This window comes from Mus musculus, chromosome 8, assembly GCF_000001635.26.
Source record: "Mus musculus strain C57BL/6J chromosome 8, GRCm38.p6 C57BL/6J".
Lineage (NCBI taxonomy): Eukaryota > Metazoa > Chordata > Mammalia > Rodentia > Muridae > Mus > Mus musculus.
In genome coordinates this window covers 23,183,958-23,210,859 of record NC_000074.6, presented here as the reverse complement: position 1 = coordinate 23,210,859, position 26,902 = coordinate 23,183,958, and the positions used below count along the sequence as shown (strand labels likewise).

Genomic DNA, 26,902 nt, shown 5'->3' with positions numbered 1-26,902 from the left:
TGTCTAGGCTGACGGGTCAGTGAGCCTCTCACCCCAGGACCTACCTGTCCTTGTTCCTCCAGTGCACCTGCCTTTTACATAGGCACTGGGGATTTGAACTCAGGTCCTCACACTTAGTGAGCACTTTAGCCACTCAGCCATTTATTTCCCCAGCTCTGGAAGGGATATTTAAAAAGATGTTGCTCACTAGTCGGCTTTGAACTTCACACTTACATCTTACTGCCAGGCACTCTCTAGAGTACATTTTGAAAGTTTTTATTTACTTATTTTAATTTTACTTAAAAATTGTTTATGGGCATTTTGCCCACATGTGTGTCTGTGGAGGCCAGAAAGGGCTATTGGATCCCCCTGGAACTGGAGTTAGTTATAAGCTACCACATGAGTGCTGAGAATGGAGCTGGTGTCCTCTGAAAGAAGAGTCAGAACTGTCCATTGTTGAGCCATCTCTCTAGTCCCACCTGTATCTTTTATATTTCTAAGTAATTATTTTCTCACTATATAACCCTGGCTAGCCTAGAACTTACTATTCAAACCAGGCTGGCCTCAAACTTATAGAAATTCACTGCCTCTGTTTTCTAAGTGCTAGATTAAAGGTGTTTGCTACCATGCCTGCCCTATGTTAGTTTTAAAAATGTTCTTATTACGTTTATCCACTGATGTGTTGGCGTGTTTGCATCCATGCGCATTCATGAGCTTGCTTTTGCCCCAGTCCACCTGCTGAGGTTAAAGGATAACTTGCAAGAGTGGATCCCTGGAATTAACTCAGGTCATCAGGTTTGACAACAGTGCCTTTCCCCCACTGACTCATTCACTAGTTCTTTGGGGGTTGTTTTAAGACAGAGTGTCACAGGGCTAGTCCAGGCTGACCTGGACTTACTGTATAGCTAAAGGTGACATTGAACTTCTGATCCTCCTGCCCTTACATCTGTGGAGTGTTTCAGTGAGTGTTAGTTAGCTATCATGTTTCATTTTGAAGAAACCATGACTTTAAAAAATATTTTCCTGTAGTCATTCCTCAGCAGGTAAGCATTGTAAGTAAGCATCAAATTAGCACATTCAGGGGTTGCACTGTATTAGAATTCTTGATTTTAAAAACTGCTTCAGTTAATCTGCTCACAAAAATCTGTTAAATCATTTTTGGCTTGGGATTAGGGCAGAATCTCTAATAATTTCTGAAATGTTCATAAACTTACTAATATTGTTTTGTACAAGGTATTTGTGAAACGGTGTTCTCAGCATTGACAATTATAAAATTTAAAACGTTGGGAAACTTTATGTTTTATATCCTTTGGTATCAAATATTTAGCTGATTTCTTTATATTAAGAGTGGCAGCCGGGCAGTGGTGTCGCATGCCTTTAATCCCAGCATTTGGGAGGCAGAGGCAGGCGTTTTTCTGAGTTCAAGACCAGTCTAGTCTACTGAGTGAGTTCCAGGACAGCCAGCGAAAAAACCAAAAATAAAATAATAAATTAATAGAGTGGCAAACACATCCATCTCATTAATATGCAAATTTGCTTTAATAGTTAATATAGGAAAGCTACAAATACATAGCAAAAATGCTTTTAAATAAATTTATTATCATTAAATATGTCTTGTATTCCTGTTATAGTTACATACCTGGAGTTGTGTAAAAGTTTGTGAAGAAATCAACAAATGGAGGTTTAAGTCCTGAATTAGGGGAAAGGTTAGGTACTCTTGGAAGTATACAAAAGCAATAAACTCGGAGGCTGGGAATGTGGCTCAGCTGGTCGAGTGCTTCTTTTAGCATGCACGAGGCCCTGAGTTCCAGCCCCCAGCACTTTATAAAACTTGGGACGGTAGTTTATTCCAGCACTTCAGGAGGTGGAAGCAGTCGGTGCAGAAACTGAAGGTCATTGGGCAATTCGCAGTTTTTGAGGCAAGTCTGTATTACAAGACGTCCTGTCTTAAAAGGGGGTGGGGTGGGCCAAAGAGGCGTGTCCCCCATCCCTTCTTTCTCTTTCTTCCACTATAAAGGACCCACGTCAGCAAAACAAGCCTGTCTTTGAAGCTTCCAGTCTGAGGAGAGGTTAGTTAGAACTGTGGCTGGGTTGGAAAACTGCAGTTGGCCAACCAGCCAATTACGTTAAGAGAAGCTCCGGGATGCCCGGGTAGTGCTGGGATGGTGGCTAACGTTTCGTGGCCAGCCGGAACCGAATCTCACACAAAGTCCCACAAAGACTCAGTAAATGAACCTCGCCATGCCGGGTTCTCCCTCTCCCCGGGAACGATGCCTGTTCTGGACACAGCTCAGACAGGCCCCGGTTGGCTTTCAGAAAGCGACCTCGGCTCACGCTGGCGAGCATCAGTGCGAGGAGCGAGCATCGCCGGAGCCCCGCCCACCCTGGGGTCCTCCGGGAGACCGCGCAAGCGCGGTTGGGCGGGACTCGGGGGCGGGGATTGAGGGGAGTGGGGTCCACGTCCAGCGGCGTAGACAAAGACGGGCGGGCGTACGCACGCTCTTACGTACGCCTGGGCCGGCGGCGGGCAGGGCAGGGCGGGAGCGGCAGTCACCGAGGACTGGAGCCGAGCCTCACGGCCGGTGAGTTGGATGGACCTGGTCCTACCGGACGCCCCCGGCCCCGGGCGGGACGCGGGGTCGGCAGCCGCGGGCCGGGGTCCCGCCGGTGGGGCAGCCGCTGCCGGGCGGTCCGAGCTCCTTCACGCCCGCTTGCCCCACTCCTGTCCTTCGCCAGCCCCGCTCCTCTCCTCCCGGGCTAGCCCCGCTGTCCTCTTGCCGCCTCATCTCCTCTCCAGTCGCCCGGCTCCTTGCCGCTCGGCTCCTTGGCTCAGCCAGCCCCGCTGTCCTCATCCGGCCCTTTCTTTCCCTTCCCTCCTCTCCTCGGCCGCCCCGCTCCTCTCTCCCCGACCGGTTTCTCTCCTCCTCAACCGACCACGCTCCTCTCCGCAGGCCGCTCGCCGCCTCGGCCTGGTGTGGCCCGGAGCTGAGGAACGTGGCTGAGAACCCGGCGTTAGATCACGTGGAAACGGGTTTCCCCCCCAGAATCCGTCCTTTATCCCGTGCTGTGCTCACACTGTCTTCTTTTTCGGGTCTGCCCCCTCTCCCCCTTCCCGCATTGGAGAGTCCCAGTGTCCAGGTTTGCCCCCGGATAGGGGCAGCCCTGCTTGATGCTACATGACTTTCCTGAGCCACTAACTAGAACTGCCACTATTCCAGCCTTCTTCACACCCCAGACTCCCTTTCGCCTTGGTTCCATGCCCTCAGTGGTAGTAGCATCCTACCTGGAAGTTTGACTTATTTATTCACTTTCCATCTTACTTGGATATTACATTGGTGACTCACAGGTTGTAGAATAATCTATGTGAAATTGTCAGGCTTCGCGGACGTTAAGTTCCATCCCATACCCATCTCTTGCGTATTACCGGTAGATAGCCTTTGAAGAACTTTGGTTTCGCTCGTTTTCCTTAATTTGAGCAGAACTTTTAAGAGTCTCTGCAGAGTTAGCGTGTCTTCGAGATTGTATCGCAACCCCGTAAAGACAGGCATAAAAATCACTGCGACCAAAGACTATGGTCAAAACTGTAATCCTGCCTGCTAAATTATCCTTCCTCTTTCTGAGAGTAATTTTTCAGACCTATAATTTGGAGAATTTCAAATATGCAAAACCAGGAACGTATGCTCATTATTATATATGCTCAGTGACATCTGGGGTTAATCATGCAATATCTGCATCTTCATTTATTTTACTTCTTCTGTCTCAGGAAGAAACAAAAATTTAGCACTGGAGCGCGCGCCGTGTGTGTGTGTGTGTGTGTGTGTGTGTGTGTGTGTGTGTGTTGGAGGTTTGTGGTTTATTTAATTTTACCAATGAGCTGTATATCTCCCGTCTCCATGTTTTTGATAGACAGTGAGCCTTTACAAGTCAAAAGTAGCTTAAGTTTCAAAATGAAGATTGTAGCATTGCATAAAATCGTAATATGTTTTTGTTGAAAGGTACCCTATTATTAAAAGTTCTTCCTTGAGCTGAGGTGCTGGCTCTGAGTAAATGCTATATAAACATGAGGACCTGAGTTCAGATCCCCAGCATCCATGTAAAAAGCCAGACATGGCTCTCACCTGTAGTCTCACTGCTGGGAGGCAGAGACAAGAGGCTCCTGAGAGCCATTTGATAAGATTCTGGTTCAGTGATAGACTCTGTTCCAATACAGTGAAAGGACTAGAGAGATGGCTCATCAGTTAAGAGCGCCTGAAACTCTTGCAGAGGAGCTGGAGTTGATCCTGGTACCATATGCTGGTTTACATTTATCTGTAACTCTGCCTCCAGGTGATCCTATAGCCTCAAGTGTTCCTGGCCACATACAGATACACACTTACACAATTAAAAATAAAAACAGGGTTGGAGAAGATGCCTTGGACCTTCAGAGCACAGGCTGCTCTTCCAGAGGTCCTGGGTTTGATTCCCAGCATCCACATAGTGGCTCACAACTGTCTATAACTCACTTCCAGGGGATCTGGCACCCTCTTGTAGCCTCAGACACCAGGCATGCACATATATACATGAAGGCAAAACATTCGTAAAATAATAAAACAATTGGAAGTGGAAAATGACTAAGGAAGAGACCTGAATTCTGGTTTCAGTATGCACATATGTGAGTGAGAACTTCAGATGGTTTTGTCCAGTGTCTTTAATTTTTAAACAAAGAGGGGTTCGTTGGCTTGTCCAGACCCATAGAGGCCAATATTGAGGCTAGGAAAAACATCCCATTTCCCCAGCTCTGCACTGGGTTTTTTCTTCACTGCCACTGTGAAGTGCCACTTTCAGATTCCCTTGAAAACTTATAATCATGAAACATGTAGGTGAGTTAATACAAGCTTTTCTAATGAAGGACAGAGTAGTACAATGAACTGTGCTTAATTTAAAAAAAAAAATAAGTGTGGGACAAAAGACAAATTTTGATTATAACTTTTAGAAGACTTTGGGAAATACTGACTTAAAGATGGTTGGCAATTAAATAGAAGAGATTTATATAACATTCATTGCTATTTAATACAGTCACTAAGGGGATCACCCTAGGGACCCAGCTCAAGTGGTAGGGCACTATTAGAAAGTTTGTTACTAGAACACCATAAAATTTATTCACAGCAAAATAAGATGGCTACAGTGTATCAGCAGTAAAAGACACTGTCTTTTAGGTAGTCATTGACTAAAATGCCCTTGTGCAGTTCTACAACATTTTTTTTTTCTCCAGAAACAATATTGCAACTAGGAAAGGAGGAATTTTACCAGGCAGCCTGCATAGTTAGTTCCAAGGCCCAGTTAAAGGAATTTCTTCAAATGTGTTGAGTGGTTTGGTTTGGTTGCTTGTTTTTTATTTAAATAAATTAACTGAGGTACATACATGCAGAAAATAGCTTACCAAGATTTCTTGCATGAGATAACCTGTTTTTAAAACAGGATGCTTTAAATGGGACAGCTTGACTAAGTGAATCTGTATGCTAGTTGGTTCAGGGCTGAAGTATTTTTACAAGAGGACTAAGAATCATCAATTAATGAGCTCCCCTGTGTACGTTAAACTGGTAAGCTGAACAAAAAGTAAGAGAACTGAGTTCCTTGAAGCACATTCCATCCATTTACAGTGTGTGGCAAAACTCCTGAGTATTGATTCTAGTCATCTTTGTACTAGGTACCTCTGTTTCTCTTCCCTCCTCCCTTTCATCCTGGGTGATGGTTAACTTTAATTATTAACTTCATTGGATTGAGAAATGCTGAACGTGTTTTCAGAAGCAGATTATGAGTAGCCCGAGTTAGTGAATAGATTCGTCCCTTGGTATTCATATAGATGGCCTTACTGAACAGTGGTGAGAAGGGTCTAGCTGTGAGACATAAGTCGCAGGCTGCACCCTTCAGAACTGTGTCTTCTTCCCGTATTCCATCTCTGCTTCTTGTCTGCCATAAAGCAAACAGCTGGTTCTATCACACACCCTGCTGCCATATTTTGCCCAAGCCTATGGAGTTAGTCAACCTTAGACTGAACCCTCTAGAATCAAGCCAAATAATTATTTTTTTCCCTTGAGTTACTCTGTCATGTTGGTCACAGTGACAGAAAGTAGCACGGGTGTATAGCTATAGTTTTACTCGTGCACCAGTTTCTTATACTTAATGTGGGGATGTTCTCCAAGTCATGTTGTGAATAAGTGAATTCTAGACTTTAGAGTACTTTAGATTTAGGTCTGAGTATAGGCTATGGGTTTATTGTGCATGGTTGTAAATTTATTTTAAGGATGGCCATTTGTAAGCTTGTAACCAATACAGTTATGGTCACACAGATGGAGCTTAATGGAAAGCAACCACATCTAGTTGACATGGTATCCTAGTTTGCTTTCATTTGAAACCATGTGGTTGAGTCATCCATCCATCCATCCATCCATCCGTATCCCATCCCCATCCCGTGTTCCCCAGTCTCTAGCATTTGAATGCTTGGTGTCCAGTTGGTGACATAGTTTGCAGAGGTTTAGGAGATGTGGCTTTGAGGTTTTGAGAGCCACATGCCATTCCCACTTCAGTTCCCACTCTACTACTTGTTTGTGGTTCAGGATACGAGCAGATCACTCAGCATCCTGTGGCTGCTGTCATGCCTGCTGCCTCTGCTCTGTCCTCGTAGGCTTTTTATCCCTCTATAAGCATAGTGCCATAAACCCATCCTTCTTTAAGTTGCCTTGGTCATGCTATTTTATCACAACGATAGAAGAGTGACTAATAGACAGGGTGACCAAAAGCAACTTTGTGAGGAAAGGGTCTACTTGGCTTACACAGCCCAGTCACTGTTGATCATCAAGGAAGATCGGGACAGGAACCACGGAGGAAGTCGGCTTATTGGCTTGCTCAGTTTCCTTATACTTCCAGATTTGTCTGCCCAGGAATGGTGCCACTCAGTGCCTCCCTCCCCATCAGTTTAATAAAGTGTCTCACTTACGTGCCCACAGGGCATTCTGATGGAGATAACTCCTCAGGTGAGCTTCCTTTGCCTTGAGTAACTAACACAGGGTTTCTCTGTGTAGCTCTGGCTTTCTGGAACTCACTCTGTAGACCAGTCTGCCCTCAAACTCAGAGATCCATCTGCCTCTACCCCCAGAGTATTGGGATTAAAGGTGCCCAACTTCCCAGTAAACTTAATTTATATTTGGTTTACAAAAACTAACCAGCACAACTGACCCCTTGTCAACTTGACACAGACACATCACTGTTAAACCATAATCTCCCCTTTCTTGTTTATCCCAAGTCCTCATGTTCCTATCACAGTATAAAGCATAACTTTAGAAGTCCCACAGCCTTCGGCAATTTCTGAGATGGGATTTCTCTATTACAGTGGTTCTCAGCCTTCCTAAGACTATGACCCATTAATGCAGTTCCTCGTGATACTGTGACCCCAGACCATAAGAATTTTCTTGTTGCTACTGCATAACTAATTTCACTACTATTAAGAATCATGGGCTGGAGAGATGGCTCAGCAGTTAACAGCACTGACTACTCTTCCAGAGGTCCTGAGTTCAGTTCCCAGCACCTACGTGGTGGCTCACAACCATCTGTAATGGGATCTGATGCCCTCTTCTGGTGAGTCTGAAGACAGCGACAGTGTACTCATATAAACAAACATACTTTTAAAAAACAGAATCATGTAACTATTGCTGTTTTCTGATGGTGTTAGGCAGCTCTTGTTGAATGTTGTGACCCACAGGTTGAGAACTGCTTCTCTTTCATATATAGTCCTGAATATATACCAGGCTGGCCTTAAACTCAGAGATCTACCTGCCTCTGCCTCCCAACTTCTGGAATTAAAGGCATGTGCCACCATGCCTGGCAAAAATTTCAGCACTTTAAAAAGTCCAGGGCTTCTTTAAAAATCCATATACTCTTAAAAGTGTGCTTCTGTGAAATAAAAAAACGATATATATATATGCTTATTTTAAGAAGAAAGATTCGGGGCACAGTTAAAATCAGATCAAAGCCAAGCCATGAGCCAGCTATGTAAATAGCTCAGTGTCTGTAACCGGGGTTCACTCAAGATCTTCCAGGCGTCTCCCACTCTTCCATCCCTAATGATCGGGAGAGAAAACACTTTCTCTTTTAGTAGTTGGAAATATGTTATTTTCAGGGTCTCCCTTTAAAACAGTTTTTTTTTAAAGATTTATTTATTTATGTATGTGACTAGTATACTGTAGCTGTACAGATGGTTGTGAGCCTTCATGTGGTTGTTGGGAATTGAATTTTTAGGACCTCTGCTCACTCCGGTCAACCCCGCTTGCTCAGTCCTTGCTTGCTCCTGCCCAAAGATTTATTTATTATTATATATAAGTACACTGTAGCTGTCTTCAGACACACCAGAAGAGGGCATCAGATCTCATTACAGGTGGTTGTGAGCCACCATGTGGCTGCTGGGATTTGAACTCAAGACCTTTGGAAGAGCAGTCAGTGCTCTTAGCCACTGAGCCATCTCGCCAGCCCCTTTACAATAGTTTTAAGTCAGTACTATTTACTAAAAATATAAGCATATTTACAGTTTTAATGATAGCCGCTTTGAAAAGAATGTAAAAGTGATATGCTAGTTAGCTTTAGATTCCATAATGTGTATTAAAAGATCACCCTTTAATACAATGTCAACTGAGAATTTTAGAAACCATGGGCTGATGAGATTGCTCAGTGGGTAGAGGTGTTTGCCACTAAGCCTGACAGCCCAAGTTTGTTCCTTAAGACATATAGTGAAAGAAGAGAACTGATTCCTGCAAGTTATCCTCTGACCTGCACAGAAGCAAACTCACACAAAATACATTAGTATTTAAAAATATTTTTAAAAATTAGCCTTCTGTGTTTCTTGGCTTATAGTGTTGGAGATTGAGCCTCTGGCCTTGCACATAGTTAGACAGTTGTCCCACCATTGTGCCACATACACACACACACACACACACACACACTTCTTGAGTGTCTTGAGTTTAATACAGACTTGTTCAAAGTCTTCATAGATCTCTGGCTGGCCGTTCATTCTACCCTTAAGTTTGGGGATTGCAATGCTTGTGCTGTCTCCTCCCACAAGAGGACAGTGAATCATATACAACTCCTTTATATGTGTGTTTGTGTGTGAGTGCTGGAAGTACCTTGTGTGTTCTAGGCAGGCTTCCTACCACAGAGTTATATCCTTCACCCTTTAAGTTCATGTATATAGCCCTGTGGTCTGGACCTCACTATGTAGACCAGGCTAGCCTCAAACTCTGAGATGTCTGTGCTTCTGCCTCCAGGGTCCTGGGCACTCCTAGACTCACAAGCTGTGTTAATTTTTGAAACAAAATCTTTATAGTTTAGGCTGTCCTGAGACTCACCATTATAGTCCAGGCTGGCTTCAAACCCATGAACCCCTGGTTCAACCTCTTAAGTGTTGAGATTTCAGCTCTGGGCCACTGTTCCCAGCTTTTTGTTTTTTTGAATTGGACTTGAACAAAACAGAAACCATCACATTATAGTTGGACAGGTTGTAGCAGTCCCAAACATGACAAACATGGCACCAATAGTTTTTGCCTTGCCCTTCTCTTCTATTCTTTTGCTAACCCATCAGATTACATTCTAAAGCTAGCTAGTCACCAAGGTCTATTTCCTATTTGGCTACTTCCTCCTCCTAAGGCTGACTTCCAAGGCCCAGCTATCAAAGTATTGACATCCAGCATCAAACCCATCCCCCCTTTGGCTGTCTTAACATGCCCAATCAAAATCAACCAACTCATCCTAACACAAGGTCCCCCACTTTCCTATGAACTGCCATTTGCCTATGGGCCCTGCCGGTCTTCTCTCTATTCAGAGGTAGTCCTTGGTTCCCCTGGGACAAATAATCTATTCCCCTTCTTCCTTGTCCTCTATTTCCTGTCTTTGTCTCTTATTCCCTGTCCTTTGTCCCTTTGGGGGAAATCTTTATGCTGAGAACTTTGTCTCAGGGTGTCTTGTGATGACTTTGAGGTCCTTCATGTTTCGTCAAACAACTTTTCTAAATTATATTGAATCTTGTTTTTCCACTAGGGGTACAAGGAGTTGCAATTATACATCCCATCCTTGATAGTGCTGTCTTTTTCGTTTTAAACATGCTCATGAATGTAAAATAGGCTCTAATAATTGGAATTTGCATTTCCTTGGCATAATGCGGAACACCTTTCATGATTGTTTGCCACTCATCTGTCCTCTCTAGGCGGCTAAGTGTTATCCCCATTAATTATGCTTTCATTGAATTTGTTAGTGACATCTAAAATATGTATTAAATGTGTGTGTGTGTGTGTGTGTGTGTGTGTGTGTGTGTGCGCGCGTGCGCACATGCAGGAGCTTCTTTCTGTTGTGTGGTATGAGGGTGGAAGTTGGTACAACTTGTCAGTTTTCATGTTTCTTAAGACAGGGTCTCACTATGTAGCTCTGATGTCCTGGAACTTACTTTGTAGACCAGGCTGCCCTAAGAGACATAGGGAGCTGTCATCTGCTTCTCCCTTGTGTTTCATCCAGTATTAAAGATGTGCATCAACATTCCCATCTGGTCCTCTCTTTCTATTATGTCATTCCTAGGAAACGAACTCAGGTCATTAGGCTTAGTGACAAGCATCTTTATTCCCTGTGCCATCTTGCAGGCTCTGTTACTGGCCTTAGAACAACAACAGAAACACCCTTTGCACAAGGATTCAGCAGCCTCACTTAAAACATGGAGTCACTGTTACTCAACTGCTTTGTTGCTGTGTTGCTGATTTGAGCGTAGGCTCTTGGGGCTTTCACAGCAAGTGCCCTTACTAAGCCATCTCACTAGGGCCCACATTGTCCCTTTTTACATTTTAAGATTTATTTTTGTGTATGTGAGTTTTGCTTATGTATATGTAAGGGCATTATGCATCCAGGGTGCCATTTGAGACCTAAGATATTGGACCCCCCCCCCCCAACTAGAGTTATAACAATGTATAAACTGAATAGACCATGTGGGTGCTAGGAACCAAATCCTCCTCTGCAAGAGGAGCTAGTGCTCTGGACCATTGAGCCATTTCTCCTGTCCCTTCCTCTTTCTTTCTCCCTCTCCCTCTCCCTCTCCCTCTCCCTCTCCCTCTCCCTCTCCCTCTCCCTCTCCCTCTCCCTCCCCCCTCTCTCTCTCCCTCCCCCCCTCCCCCCTCTCCCTCTCCCTCCCCCCCTCCCCCTCTCCCCCTCCCCCCCTCTCCCTCCCTCCCTTCCTCCCTTCCTGATTTTTAAAAAATGTGTGTGTTATCTATAGTATGTATGCACAATGTACATGTGATACATGCAAAATCCAGATAAGGGCATCTGGTACCAAGAAGCAAGGGTTACAGATATTTGTCAACAACCATACAAATGCCAAAAATCAGTCCGGGGTCCTTTACAAAAGCAGTGTTCTTCAATGCTCTTCACTGCTGAGCCATCTCTCCAGCCTACATACTGTCTTGTCTTTTCCTTTTTTTTTTTTTTTTTAAGATTTATTTATTTTTATTTATAAGTACACTGTAGTTGTCTTCAGACACATACCAGAAAAGTGCATCAGATTCTATTACAGATGGTTGTGAGCCACTATGTGGTTGCTGGGAATTGAACCCAGGACCTCTGGAAGAGCAGTATAGTGCTCTTAATGGCTGAGCCATCTCTCCAGCCCCTATACTGTCTTTTCTTAAGTGGATGAGAAACAAAGCAGTTCAGTCCAGAACAGTGGCTCCTCTTGTTTTTTCCCTCGCTTCAAGAGACTTTTCTGTTGTTTGGAGTAGACTAGGTGTACCATGTTACTTATTAGCCAGTGCTAACCCTAGAGAGTTCAGAATGGGGGAGGGGCGGTGGGATGGGACTGGGACAGATAGACAGATAGACAGGACAAAGCTCTCATCTCAGCCCAGCTTCACTCTCCTTCCTAGTGAGCCGAGTCATCCTTTGCCTGTTGTAAACGGACTCTACCTTAGATGGTTTATCTTACCCAGAGCTGAGCTGACTTTGAGTGTATGAACTTGTGATTTTCTGCAGTCCCTTTAACTTCGTCTCAGTGCTGCTCTGTATTTTGGGAAACATAACTTCCTACTGACCTGCAGCATCCCATTCAAGCTGTTATTTCTGTTTCACTACTGATAACAATTAAAGTGAAATCAGCCCAGCCTTGCCTGGAAGCTATGTTTGCTGTCACATCAGAAGTGGGCATTGGATAGATGACATTTAATCCACCCAAAAGCAAATGTGAAAGTTATCCCAGGAGCAGGAAGACCTAAGACCTCTAGCCGTGGGATTAGATCTGATGTATCGTGCTGCTTCTGTTCTGTGGTTTATCTTAGTTAATAGTTAACTCTTAGAGCTCATAAAATGCAGAAGTTGGACTGGATTCCCAGTGGTTAACTCATAACATTGTGGCTTGTCACCAGCTAGTTGCCTCCAGCTTTGCAGTGATAACTGATATTTATACTTTGAATTTATCAAGCATTTGTTGATAAGAACTGATGGCTTGATCTGGTTGATTAGTACTGTTGGCAGAGATTTGAGGAACATGCTTCACAATTTTAAATAAGAGACCAGTAGACAAAAACTCCACAGTCCACTTACTTCACTTAATAGATTGATTGACCTCTGATTCCATCCATGTTGCTGTAAATGAGAACTGCACTTTTATGGCTAAATAAACCCTATCACGTATATATACTGTCCATATTTTGTTTGCTCACTCATCTACTGAAGGGAGCTGAGTTGATTCCTTATTTTATTATTTGGGTACATACTAGGACATGTTGTAGCTATTGTGAATAGTGCTGCAGTAACATGTATCTTTGGTGCAATGGTTTCCTCTCTTAGGTAGGTGGTGGAGTTGCTGGGTCATATTGAAGTTCCATTTTTAGTGCTTTGAGCGCTCTATACTGATTTTCCACAGTGGATATTCCCTTTTCTCATGCTGGCCTGGATTTTTGTCTTTATAATGATAGCCAGATTTTACATTTTTGAGCAGACTTTTCCATCAGTAGGTATTGCAAATAGAAGCTGAAAGAGATTGAAGTAATTGACCCAAATCCCATTCACACTAATAAGGAAGTAAGCCGGGATTCAAACCTTAGGGTGTCTCTTCTGAGTGAACTGAAATGTACCTACTGAAAATATGAATGCAGAATGCAGTTTTAAAGACGCAGAAGGATAAGCAGTGGTGTTAATTTTGTAGGTAACTAATCCAACAACAGAGATACTCTATGCAAATAGCTGTAGACATGGTGTATTTTTTTCATTTCCTTCCTCATAATTGGTATTTATTGTAGGCATTATTCTGCTTCCAACTGGGAGGTTGTATTTTTGAGACTGGGTTGGGCTATGTATGTAGCCCACACTGGTTTAAAATTGCAATCCTCCTGATTCTGCCTCCTTAGTGTTAGGCTTGCAAGCGTGAGCCATCATATCCTGCTAAAACATTGGGTTTTTATCATTATGTATGTAGATGCACTTCCCCTAAGGTGCTGTTCTTTCTGTGTGTTGGGAAGTAGAAAGTTTCTGAGGCATAGCTAAGGAGGTGTTCTGCTATGAGCTAGCTCGCTCGCTCGCTCTCTCCCCCCTCCTTCCTCCCCCTTCCCCCTCCCCCCCTCTCTTTCTCTCTCTCTCTCTCTTACACGCACACACATATGCACATGCACACACAAATCTTTATCTGTATGTTTCTATGTGAGTGTATGCACACATTTGTGCAGCCCACAGAAGCCAGAAGAGGGTATCAGGTGTCCTCTCACTCTCTCTTTCTTTGAGACAGTCTCACCCTAAACCTGTTGTTTGTTTGGTAGGTTTTTGTTTTTGTTTTGTTTGTTTGTTTTGGGAGGATTGGGGGGTTTGCTTGTTTGTTTGTTTGGTTAGTTGGTTGGATTTTTGGTGGGGGGGGAGGTTAGCTTGTCTGGAAGCCAGCAATCCCTAATGATCCACCTGCTTTCAGAGCTAGGGATACAGCTGTGCTCTGGATACAGGCTTGTGTATGTGCTGGGATGCGAATGCTGGTCTTCATACTTGCACAGCAAGCTCCTTTAACCACTGAGCCATTTTTTACAGCTTATCTTGGTTTTTAAAAAGATAGTGTGCTATTGTGTCTTCTGCTGATGAGGCTTGGCTTTTTTGCTTTTTTTTTTTTTCCTTTTAGATATTTAAAGTACAGCTGTACCTAATTCCTTTTGTAGATGTATTAGTATAAGGTTTTCAGCTTCAGCCTTATGGATATTTAGACAAGGTGATTCTTTGTTGTGGGGAAATCTTGTGTCTGACATATTTAGTAGCATCCCAGCTTCATGCAACCAGGTGCTAGTAGTATCCCTGTTCTGAGTTATGACAACCAAACATAGCTGCAGTGTTAAATGCTCTCAAGGGGTATAAAAATCTCAGCCCTGGTTGAGAACTATTGCTTTCATTTATTCTTAGTAGACTCTTCTGTAAGTAGTATTGCTGGATTTAAGGTACCACATTTAAGCTTTATGACAATTGCTAAGTTACTCTTCAAAGAAATCATATCATGTTAACTCTTTAACCAGTGACATTTGAGGGTATTTTATAGTTTTTGTTAACACAGTGGTTTGGTAAAATTTACCATAGTGCTGTTGGTTGGTTGGTTGGTTTGGGTTGGTTGGTTGGGTTGGGTTGGGTTGGGTTGGGTTGGGATTGTGGTTTGGGTTGGTTTGGTTTGGGTTTCTGAGACACTGTCATGTTTTCTAGGCTTTTCTCAAACTTATTATTTAATTGAACTTCCATCCTCTTGCCTCAGCCTCCTGAGTGCTGGGACCACATGCATGGGCTACCACACCTGGCTTACCATAGAAGTTCAAATCACATTTGTTGTTGTTGTTGTTGTTGTTTTATACTTATCTTTTTTTCTTCTCTTGAAATGCAGTACTTGCTGCTTACTGGTGTGATGTATTTTTTATTTTCTTTTTTCTTTCTTTTTCTTTTTTGCTTGGATTTTGTGTCCCATGAAATACCTTTACCTCTAAGGTTACTTTTGATGTCCACACTCGAGATAAAGTTGAGCTTTCTTTTGGTCCTGCTCTACTTGTATTAATATTGCTGTGGTAGATAGCAATTGTAGGTAAGAAGAGGGTGTATTTGACTTAAACTTCTAGGTTATAGTTCAGTCATTGAGGGCAGTCAGGTCAGGAACATGAACAGGTAGACTCCCTGCTGGCTTGCTCATTTAACTGGCTTTCTTATACAACCCAGGGGTCTTTGATCAGGGAATGGTGCTAACTATAATAGACTGACCCTCTTGTGTTGATTAACAGTTAAAACAGTCCTCAGCAGACATGCCCTCAAGTCGTCTAGTCTGAGTGATACTTCCTTTCACAGATGTACCTGTGAAGTCCGAAGGCTGTGTAAAGTTGACACATACAGCTAACTCAGACAGCTCTTTGCTGACGGGGGTGGTGGATGGTATGAAATATTTAATCTGTGACAAGCATTGCACTTTATGTGTTTAGAACGTTCATTTATCCCTATGTGGCCTAAGCAAGTTAAATTTTAATTTGTGAGTATGTGTGTACATGCACACATACGCTGGCATGTATGTGAACATGTAAATGTAAAGATCAGAGGGCAGTGTTTGGACTCAGTTTTCATGTACACATGTGCAGGCATGTATATGGACATGTAAAGATCAGACAGCTTTTGGAGTTCATTTTCTCCTTCTATCTGGAGATCATACTGGGTCATTCATTGAGTTTGTACAGCAGGCACTTCTACTAAGCCATCCCACCAGCCTTCACCATGTATTTTTAATAAAAGGGCACTTTTATTATTTCTTTAGAGTTACCATATGATAACTATCATATTCTGTTATCATTCTTATCTTATTCTAATGGTCATGGGTCACCTGATGAAGAAGACATGTTATTTCTCAGAATGCTTTCTGAAAATATTTATTTCTGTGTTTAGGAGTGGTAGTAGCTCCTGCCACATACCTGTGAATAGATCTGAACTGGCATAGAGTTTTAAATGAATTTTAATAATTCATTTCCCATCATTTTCTACCATCTTTTCCTACTTAGCCATCATGAAAGTTTGAAATCGTGACTTTGTGCTTGCTTTTTCACTTAACTCTTATCTATAGGATATTTGTTTACTGACTATTAACATAATATCTGTCTAATGTGTATATATTGAATTAGTCCCTCCAAGAATTGAGGACATTTGGAGCCCTAAGAGGCCCAGATTTGCCACTCAGGATTAAAGTTTAGCTGGCTCAGTAACCCGCTGTCTCTGACTACAGTGACGCGCCCTTCCTGACAGGTTCAGAACTAGCTGGTTCTTGTCTTTCTCTCTGAAACAGTTGAGTAGGGGTAGAGTGATTCTCAGTGTTTGGCAGGAGTCTGGCTGTAGAAGCTAAGAGATTAAGTAAAATGCTAATTAATGACTTCCCTACCACACACCCTTAAGAGAATGTATTGTGTGTTACTTGAGACAAAGTAATAGCTGCTCCTAAATGAGCAGTTTTCTGATATTTAAGGTTTCATCTGCCTTTATTATTTCTACTAATCCTCCAGGCTTTTCAGGAAGTTATTTTATAACTGCAGCTTGTGTATTGTTTTCTTGACTTCTAAGAATTTACATGAGTATTGGTGTTGGCCAGAGAACTTGTCAGACTAGTTCAGGGTTCTCTAGTTTGGAGTCCAGCTTTCATGAGCAAGTACTCTAAGAGGGGCAAGAAAAGGGGAGAGGTCACTGTTTCTCATGGGGGGAAAAGGATAGTTACAAGCCACTTCTGTGAAGGCTCAATGGTCAATATTGTAGGTTTTTGCAAGCCATGGTCTCCGTCACACATCCTGGTTCCCACATCTCTTTAAGCTTATAAAAACCATACCAAGCTCAAAGCCTTATTAAAAAAAAACCATAGCCAGCTCTGTGTGGTTGGTCAACTCCTGTCTAAGTGAGGAAATGAGTGTGTTGCTACATGTGTTTATTTTAATGTTTTGGGGACGTGAACCCAGAATAACCTTGGGAATTCTCAGATGATTGTGATACAAAGAAAAATGTTCAAAACTTTGACGTGTGGGGTCAAATCTGATATGTGACAGTCATGCTGGGCCCGTGGAACTGGAGGTAACCTTGGCCAGTGGGACAGAGGGCTCTTGCTGCATCTTCTCATGGGATTGCTGGTCAAGGGGAACGGGGTGGGGGTGGGGGGATAGAGGGTGGAGTGGAGGTGTGGCTTCTTGCATTAGGCTAGGCTCTGACAGGTGTGAGGCACACAATGACGCAAATTCCTCAATCACTTTGGGGATGTGGTTAGAAATCTGGCATGTATAATGAGTTTAGGCAGTTTATAAAAACGAAAAAAACAAAACACACATGTACTTGGATTCTGAGAAGAGCAGATTCTAATTCCAGATCTGCCCTGTGGTTTTTCTTTCTCTGTAGGCAGTCCTATGGTACCAGTGCTGATTGGTTATTTCAGGAGAGTTTGGGATGTAGGAAGCCGTAAGTGTTGTTAAAGAGCATGAGATGAGATTGATGGGCCCTTCTCTGGATCTCTGCTATACTAAGTTGTCTGACCCTGGGACGTTTAATTACTCTCCTAAATTTTACCAGCTCGTTTGTAAGTGGAGTTGTTAGGAGAGTAAGTGAGGATGGTGTGTGGGTAATGCTTTTACCATAGTGCCTTTGTGTTGTAAGCATTCAGCAAATATTGGCAATAATTTGAAAGTGGAAGAAGTGGTAATGAGAAGCAGGAACAGCTGTTTGTGATTGGTGACACTGAAGTGTTCTGTTTATGTTAGCATCTGACCACGAGCTAACTGTGCACGTAGAAGAATCAAATGCAGGAGAACCCAGTCTGTGTCTGCCTCGTTTCAGTTACTAATTGGGAAATGGAAACAAAATATGCTGACAGGAAGGAGATAGTCGGATGAAATAACATTTTTATTACACTTATTTTGTTTGTACATTTGTACACATGCATGTACCATATTTGGAAGTCAGAGGACAGCATATGGGAATTCTTTGCTTGTACCATGTGGGTCCTGGAGAACAATTCAAGGCCTTAAGCTTGAGGGCAAGTGCCTTTACCCACTAAGCTACTTTGTCAGCCCTGAGATAGCACACATTGGTTCATAAAGCATTGGTCAGAATTGGTGGTGAAGTCAGTACCTATTTGGTTTCCTGGACTGTGGCTTGGGACAGAGCTGGACTATGACTCCTGGAGAACCAGAGCCCTCCCTGTGGCTGGGTGTAGCTCTGTTAGAGAACACTTGCCCAACATAGTCAAGGAAGGCCCTGGGGTCTGTCCCCAGCACCACATGGCAAAAATTTTTGCTAGAAAATTTTGATAGGATGCTCCCAAGTTCAGGAACTTGCATTGGTAACTTATAGTTTGGAATAAGCACTATATATTGGACTACTTTCATGAGATATTTGAAATAATTCTAGAATTTTATGAGCAGCCAGTGTAGTGAAGTGGACTGAAAGGGCTTGGTTTCTATGGAAGAAATGTGATACTTATCTTGTAAAAGTTTAAATGTATATTTCCTTTTCCTATACAGTTCTCTTTCTAGGAATTTTGTTGGTACCAAGTCATGTAAAGTAGTAGCATTTAACACACAATTACTAGAAATTTGTACTGTCTAGCCTTAGGAGACAGATTACCTTAATCCTGATATGTTCTTACAGTTGCAAACTATGTCCCTGCAAAGCATTGGGAGAGCTCTGTTTTTACCAATAGAACTCTCCTTCAAGTTAATTAAGACAAAATAAGAAGCAAATGAAGAGTGTGCCTTGTTAACAATGCCTTAACTTTTGTTGCCTGGTCCTGAGGGAACAGAACCAATGATTGTCCTGTGTCAGCAAGAATTATACTAGGAAGAGTACAAAGTTAGTCCTGCAGTACATCTGTTATAAAGAACTCTGGGTAACTATGGGACAAGTTAGGGCATTGACATTTCATATTGTACCCTTACCTTTCAAAATGTTCATCATCAGAAAGTTGGCATGCACGGCCAGCTTCACTCATTGTGGAATACTGGAATGTCCGTTTTCCCCCACGCTGTATCTGCTTGCCTGCTGCCTTTTTACCTTGATGATAGAGAAGCAACCTGTGGGCTCCCAGCTGTCCCTTGTCACACATATGGAAGGAAGCACATTAATGCTTCTCTTGCTTTGTGTGACTAATGGTGTTTCTGTTTCCACCCCCAGCTCTGGCAGCATGTAAACAGCCTTTTGCCAAGAACCCAGGTCACCGCTGAGAAGGCTGCCTTAAGGGAGAAGAATATCGGAGGACACCAATGCCAGGCGTGTTTGGAACAGTGCTCAGTACAGGCAGCATGAGACGTTCTGTGCCAGCCTCTGTGTGCTACTGGCAAAGGCTGGGGCTCTCTGGGTAGGAGGGTCCTGGGTCAGCCAGCATCAGGAGCCCCCTCAAGGGAGCATGGGACCAGCTATGAACTCTTTACAGTGAACTCAGTTTTAGCTTATGAAGGAATTTTAAGTAAACGTTACTTAATTTCTACATACTGACGTTTGGCAGCCTTGGGTGTGAAGTGCCAGCAGCTACCCTTGTCTACTGGAGTTTCAGGATTCTTCTGGCACCAAGGCGAACTCTTCTTGGTACTTCTGACAATACAGATCTTTAGGACAAATTTACCCGCTGAATGCTTTGGGGCAGGAGGAAAGTAAAACCTTGGAAGCAGCCACATAGCTGAACAGAAAGCTGCCCCTTGCCGCTCGCTTGCCCGGACACTCAGGACTCAGGTGCTGTTCCAGCCTACTCACCACAGATTGTCATCTGTGCCCGGGAGACCTGGCATTTCTGGGGTGCTCCTGTGACCCTTCTGCAGTTCTGCGCCAGAGCTCTATTCAGGCAGTTGGATGACATGAACTTTGAGATGGAGTTTGTCACCCGTGAGGGACTGGCTGCCTTTCCAAGGCTTGTGCTATCTGAAGGGACCATCTGAAGGACGTGTTTGTGTGTGGAAAAGAGGGCACCAGCCTGACGTGCGTCCTCCACCATGTTCCTGTTGCTACCTTTTGATAGCTTGATTGTCAACCTCCTGGGTATCTCCCTGACCGTCCTCTTCACCCTGCTGCTTGTTTTCATCATCGTCCCTGCCATCTTTGGAGTGTCCTTTGGTATCCGAAAGCTCTACATGAAAACACTGCTAAAGATCTTTGCGGTAAGTTGTACTTCTGTGATATGTTTCCTCACTGGGAAGAGAAGGACATTAGCAGAAAGAATGGTTCTTTTACCTTCTGTGTCACAGAGTGGGGCTTAGACACTGGACATTGCCACATGCAGAACAGGTAGTAGGACATAAGGCTGCTTATGGGCTCATTTTTCCTCTCTCACTGTAATCTGAGGTAGAGTCTTACATTCATGCAAAAAGAATGCACAGAGCCCGGGCAGTGGTGGCACACGCCTTTAATCCCAGCACTTGGGAGGCAGAGGCAGGAGGATTTGAGTTCAAGGCCAGCCTGTTCTACAAAGTGAGTTCCAGGACAGCCAGGGCTACACAGAGAAACCCTGTCTCAAGGAAAAAAGAAAAAAGGAAAAAAAAAAAAAAGAATGCACAGAAAAAAAGAGCATTTGAATTATTTTCCAAAAAAATAGAGGCTATGTCAGAACTTAACGTACAGCTGAAGAGAACTGGTTGTGTTAAATGGAAGCAGATGAGAAGCAATATCTCCTAGAAGTTGATCTGTGCCACAGGACTAATATTTAGACAAAGAGTTGCTAGCTACTTTAGTTGCAGGATCTGTTTTAAATAGTTACCAAATTCTCAGGAATTCTTTTCCACAGCTGAAACTGCAACCTTTGAGTAATACCATGATAATATGATGCACTTACTCATGTGGTATCTTACAGGCTTTTGTGGTTTGGTTTGCTGCTTCAAGCCAAGGATTCAAGCACTCGGCAGTCTTTATTGTTTCCATTTTCCTTTAGCTCCTTTGAACTCTGTGGTATTTACTGTCCTTACAAGAATAAGGTGGGGCTGGAGAGAGAGTACAGGGGTTAAGAGCATGTCCTGCTTCTTGCTGAGGACCCACATGTAAATCCAACACTCACAGCCGTGACTCATAACTGTCGGTCACTTCAGGCCTCTGTGGGACCTGCACCTGTGTGCACAGACACAGATATGCACACACACACATAGTTAAAAAGTATTTTTAAATAATTGAGGCCAAATAAGCAGAATATAAACCCAGCCGGGTGGGTTGAGTTTGCTCAGGTTGCACAGCCGCCGCCTCTTGCCTCTCGTAGAGCTACTTGTTACCACTTGAAAAGAAGCTCTTACAGTCCCACTGTTGGGGAGGATTTCTAGTTCAAAACCGGTCTGAACTAGTGTTTTGTGTGGATGGAGTCATACACAATCCATGCACGCTTCTCTCTGGCCTCTCTGACTTGGTGCTGTCATCGCCTGTCTGCATGGCAACCATTATCCGTGCACTTCTGTGTTCTGTGTGGGGCCTGCACGGTGAATTGCGTATGCATCCATCCACTGAGGAGCTGTTTCCACCTGTGGGCTGCCGGGAGTGGTGCTGCTGTAGACTCATGCTGGGAGTATGTCAAGAATGTAGAGCTGAAGCTGGGCAGCGGTGGCGCACGCCTTTAGTTCCAGCACTTGGGAGGCAGAGGCAGGTGGATTTCTGAGTTTGAGGCCAGTCTGGTCTACAGAGTGAGTTCCAGGACAGCCAGAGGTACACAGAGAAACCTTGTCTCGAAAAAACAAAAACAACAAAGAAAAAAAGAATGTAGAGCTGATGTTTGACTGTGTGGGTACACGAGTGTGTGTGGGGCCTGAAGCTGGTGACACTCATCTTTCTCAGTTGCTCTTCTACCTTACTTATTGAAGCAGGGGCTCTCAGTCAGACCAGAGCTTGATGTCCACCTGCTCTTTCTAGCCAGTATGTGGCTAGATCCTATCCCTGACATCTGAGGCTGACGTTTCAGAGGGGCCACCATGTCTACCTGGCACTCACGTGGGCTCTGGGGATCCGAATTCTGGTCCTGGTGCGTGTGTGTCAGGTACTTTAAGCACTGGGTCACCTCTCCTGCCCCTAGAAATGGCCATTTTTAAAACAGAAGTCAGAGCTGCAAATCTAGGGCTCCCCTTAAGTGCTTAATTCATCTTGGATAATTTTAGGGGAGGCAGAAAGCCTAGAAGACTTGTATATCCTTTCCTGAATATGGACAGCCAACCAGATGTCTCAGTGGGTAAAGGTGTTTGCTGCCAAGCCAGATAACCTGTCCCCTAACCCATATGGTGAACAGAGAGAGAGAGACTCCCTGAAGGTGGTCGTCCTCTGACCTCCACTTGTGTGCTCTGTGGCACGTGTATACGGACTGGGTTAGTCAGGGATCTCTAGAGGAACAGAGATGACTGCGTGAATACATATGTGCATACATACATACATACATACATTGAGAGAGGGGAGAGGGAGAGAGAATTAAAGTGGGTTACAGGCTCAGTGACTTAGCTAGGGTTGCTATTGCTGTGATAAACACCATGACTAAAAACAGTGTGGGGAGGAGTTGACAGTTACATGTAACAGTTGTCCATCAGAAGCAGTGAGAGCAGGAACCGAGAGGTAAGAGCTCATACACAGGCTGGGGAGCAGTGCTGCTTAACACCCACCCACACACACACACACCCACACACACACACCCCACACACCCACACACACACCCACACCCACACACACACACACCCCCACACACACCTACACACACCCCCACACCCCACACACACACCCCCACACACCCACACACACACACACACACCCCACACACACACCCCCACACACACACACCCCCACACACACACACACACACACACACACACCCACACACACCCACACACACACACCCCCCCCCACACACACACCCCACACACACACACCCACACACACACCCCACACACACACACCCACACACACACACACACACCGTGCTTGTTAAGCCTGGACTGCCATCCTAGGGGTGACCCCACCCACAATAGACTGAGCCCTCCCACGTTAGTCACTAATTAAGAAAACGCCTTACAGGCTTGCCTACAACCTTATCGAGACATTTTCTCACTTGAGACTCTCTTCTCTCAGATGACTCTAGCTTGTGTCAGGTTGACATAAAACTAGCCGGCACATCTGGCTAGTCCAGCAATGGCATCTATCAAAGGACAGTCCAAGAATCTGCTAGTTCAGTGCAGTTGGCTGAATGTCTCAGCTGGTCTGCAGCGAGTGTTCTGACACCAGTGAAGGAACACTGCCCCAGCAGGACGGATGAACTCAGCAGGGACAGGGCAAGCGGCAAAAAGCAAAAGCTGTCTTCTTCCAAGTCCTTTATGTAGGCTGCCCCAGAGGTGTGACTCAGATTATGGGTGCTTCTTCCAACCTCAAATGATCCAGATTTAGGGTGGGACTTTGCACATCAGTTACTTGAGGAGTACTCCAGTCGCGGAAGCGCCCTCCTCCCAGGTGTTCTCAGATGCTTGGCTTTAGTTAATTTCGGATGTTTTAAAGTTGATAGCCAGGTAAACTCCTTGGTGGGTAGAGTGTTGAATGTTGAATCTTTATGCATGCCAGATTTGCTGTGCTACTGAGCAAATAAGTCCTTCTCATAATTTTGTTTTTAAAATACACTTTAAGGGCTAGAGAGATAGCTCAGTGGTTGACTGATTGCTACTTTCTCAGAAGACCTGAGTTTGGTTCCCACACCCACATCGGGCAGCTTGCAGTTGCCTGAGCTCAAGATCCAGGGAAATCTGATGTCATCATTTGGCCTCTGCAGGCCTTACACTCACTAGATTGGCTTTGAATTCACAGAGCTCTTCCTACCTCTGCTGGGATTAAAGGTGTGCATGCCACCATGCCCACCCAGCTTAATAGTGGGGTTTTTAAACCATTACATTTGGAGTGACTTTATATAGTAGTAGATAACCAAATACCATAATGTCAACAAAATCATAATCATGCATGTCTTGTAGTTTACATATCTTATTGTTGTTGCATATTGCTCTTCAGTCTTTGACAATTGACATTCATAATTTATAATTATGTTAATAGTGTGGACATACATTTTATGTCTACATGTCATTTCATCTCATTAGTCATTTTCACTTTTTATTAATTTTCATGATGATCATTAAAACTCTGATAGTTCAAGTACACTGACCTGTGTTTTTGATGTTGCTGAGCAGCTAGTTAGCTGTTTTATATTCTACATCCTATCAGGAGAAAATACTTACCCACCTGCCACAGAGAGGAGGCCCATGCCTGTCCGTGACTTCCTTAAAGTAGTTTTCTGTTTGGGGAGGTTTTTGCTTCAGGTGTTCTCTATACAGTGGCAGTAATATTTTTGGAGTGGAATTTCTAGGAATTGACTTTCAATTGGATTGAAGATAATTTGAAGGGAGGGAAAGAAAAAGAGCCTGAAAATAAGCAACAAGATGAAAATATGCTGAGTTTTGCTACCCAAATGGAAGGAGTCAATGAGGTCTTGAAGTCTGGTCAGTGTTTGGTTGCAGTCGAATTTGTTGGAAAGTTACAGAAAACTGTGGTATGAGCATGGAGGCTGAAGACAGGATTGCAGAGGTGGCGGGGCAGTGTGAGGCAGTGCACTGGGGTTCTCAGCTAACCCTGAAACCTAACCTTGATCAGTAAACTTTCTAGTGTTGTTTGTTGTCTGGGAAGGAGTTACAGTTCCTGCCTTACATGGAAGGAGTGAAAAGGTCAGGCGTGGGAGATGAGGATGATTTCTGACAGTGGAGGTGACGGGAAGAACAGTTTATTCTTTGACTTCATACATGGATGCAAGCATCTCGATTGTATCCACCCCAAACTTCCCGTCCGTCCCCACGTGACCCCGACAGCATGTTCTCCCTCTGCCCGCCTTCATCCTCATTTTTTTTTTTATATCCCACTGAGTTAATTAGGTCAGGGGCCATCTACCTAAGCAAGGCCTGCCTCCCAGCAACCACACCCCAAAGAAAAGTAACACATTCTTCCCTAGCCGCCATCAATCTGCCAGTAGCTAGCTCCTCATAGCTCCTCAGCTAGGGGTGGAGTCTCGTGAGCCTTTTCTGTGTCCATGCTGCAGTGTGACTGCCTTGATTTGGTGACCATAGCCACAGTGAGCGCATGAGTGCAGCAGCAGCCACACCACCCCCAGCAGGCAGCCCTTCACAGCGCTGTCTTACTCTCCATCATCTGCAATGCTCCTTGAGACCTTGAGGATATGGATAGGCGCCCCACATAGGGCTGATAATCAGACAGTCATTTAGTCTCAGCACATTGACCCGCGTGAATCTCTCTATTAATTGTTGTCTAAAGATAGACACATTTTCTACGAAAGCCGAAGGGGAAGGACCACAGCTATAACGGCAGCAAACACCCAGCATTCTAGAGCTAGGAGAACTCAGTGGAGAGACTCCTGCAGCAAACAGTAGCCCTCCACCAGCACCGCTGGTTTTCTGGCTGGAGTTGTTGATTTCGTTGTCTCACTATGGAAAACAGAGAGAACAACAGAATTGGGAGAAAGCAAGCTGAGGTTTATTGAGAAGTATAGTAACAGCTCCCTGCTGCTGTTACTTTACAGGAGAGGTCCCAAAAATAACTTGTGACATAGCACTCTAGACGGGATGTTTTCTATATCTTGGGAAGGGGTCAGTTTGTCTCCACCAGTACATAAATCAGGCTTCAAGTTGGAATGAATCTGGTTGACTAAGTTGAGTGTATTTGGGGTATTCTCATTGATTGAGGGATCAGGTAAAGAGCACAGACTCAGAGAAAGTCCACCAAAGTCACCAGGGAGGAAGAAGAACCCTGAGGTAAAAGAGCTGCCTGGGGATGAGGCAAGGCCTTTAGATTTTTATCTCCCAGACTCTTTGGCCCTCTGGCTTATCACCAGTTGCATCTACTTCTGTGTTCTTGGAGTTTGCTGTTTCATGGGCGTGCACAGGTCCTTTAGTTCATTTGATCCCCAGAATCCACATGGTGGAAGAGAGAGGAGAACCAGCTACCCCCCTCTGCCCCCAACCTCCTACACACAAATAAATGATGGCGGTGGGCATCGCGCAGGGGAAAGGAGTACTTAAGGAGGCAGGGTTAACTAGCCAGTTCTCAGTGCCTGGAGGCAGGTCTAAGCAGTGAGGAAAGCAAGCACCCTGGGTGTCTTGACTTAGCTCTGCACTCATGGGAACTTAGTATGTGTTCCTGCTTACAAGCTGGAGGCTCCCAAGGTGGGTTACTGATGAAGACTGTCACTCTTGCTGTCACGTTACCATCTCTCTCCACAGTGGGCCACCCTGAGAATGGAGAGAGGAGCCAAGGAGAGGAACCACCAGCTGTACAAGCCCTACACCAACGGTAAGCTTAGGTCCTTTGTCTACAGGAGCCCTGAAGTAACACCCTCAATGCCACTGTTTGTGGACTCTTAGCACAGTTTTCTGTAACAAAATACCTGAAGGTACTTTGCAGAAGAAAAAGTTTGACCTCCAGGCAAGGGCTGGGCAGATGGCTTGCTGTGCGTTTACATGGGTCGGACCCCCAGACCCGTGAAAACCTATGTTCAGTGCCATACCCCTGTAAAATCCCAGGGCTGATGGGTGGAGACAGGCAACTCCAGAGCTTAAAGGCTAGCCAGTCTAGCGGTCACCTGACCTCAGGTTCAGTGTGACCCTAGGAAAGGTGTGTTGTGGTGGAGAGTGATAGGGAAAGGCACCTCTCCCTGACTCTTGCATGCGCGCACACACACTTAGTCTCTCTCTCTCTCTCTCTCTCTCTCACTCCTCTCACTTTCCCCCTCTCACAAACACAAGAGAGAAGAAAACCTGGGTAGAAGTAGACTCCCATTGGTGAGGGCCCCTTGGCTACACTGCTGTCTGGCAAATGACAGCACTTGGTAGGAGTGTGTAAAAGGCAGGAGGGAGGGGAAAGT

General features: G+C 44.4%; 1 protein-coding gene across 2 annotated transcripts in view; it reads left to right on the top strand.

Annotated features, from left to right (window-relative positions):
* Nucleotides 1-2,406: 2,406 nt before the first annotated feature.
* Gpat4 (glycerol-3-phosphate acyltransferase 4) overlaps nucleotides 2,407-26,902 on the top strand; it is a 37,189-nt gene continuing 12,693 nt past the window's right edge. Inside the window, exons 1-3 of one of the 2 annotated variants that reach the window (NM_018743.4) lie at nucleotides 2,407-2,561; nucleotides 19,168-20,144; nucleotides 26,262-26,331. In NM_018743.4, coding sequence (NP_061213.2) covers nucleotides 19,980-20,144; nucleotides 26,262-26,331 — 235 coding nt within the window. In that variant the 5' untranslated portion in view covers nucleotides 2,407-2,561; nucleotides 19,168-19,979. The remainder of the gene's footprint in view (nucleotides 2,562-19,167; nucleotides 20,145-26,261; nucleotides 26,332-26,902) is intronic. The other variant, XM_011242104.3, reaches the window with a different exon arrangement.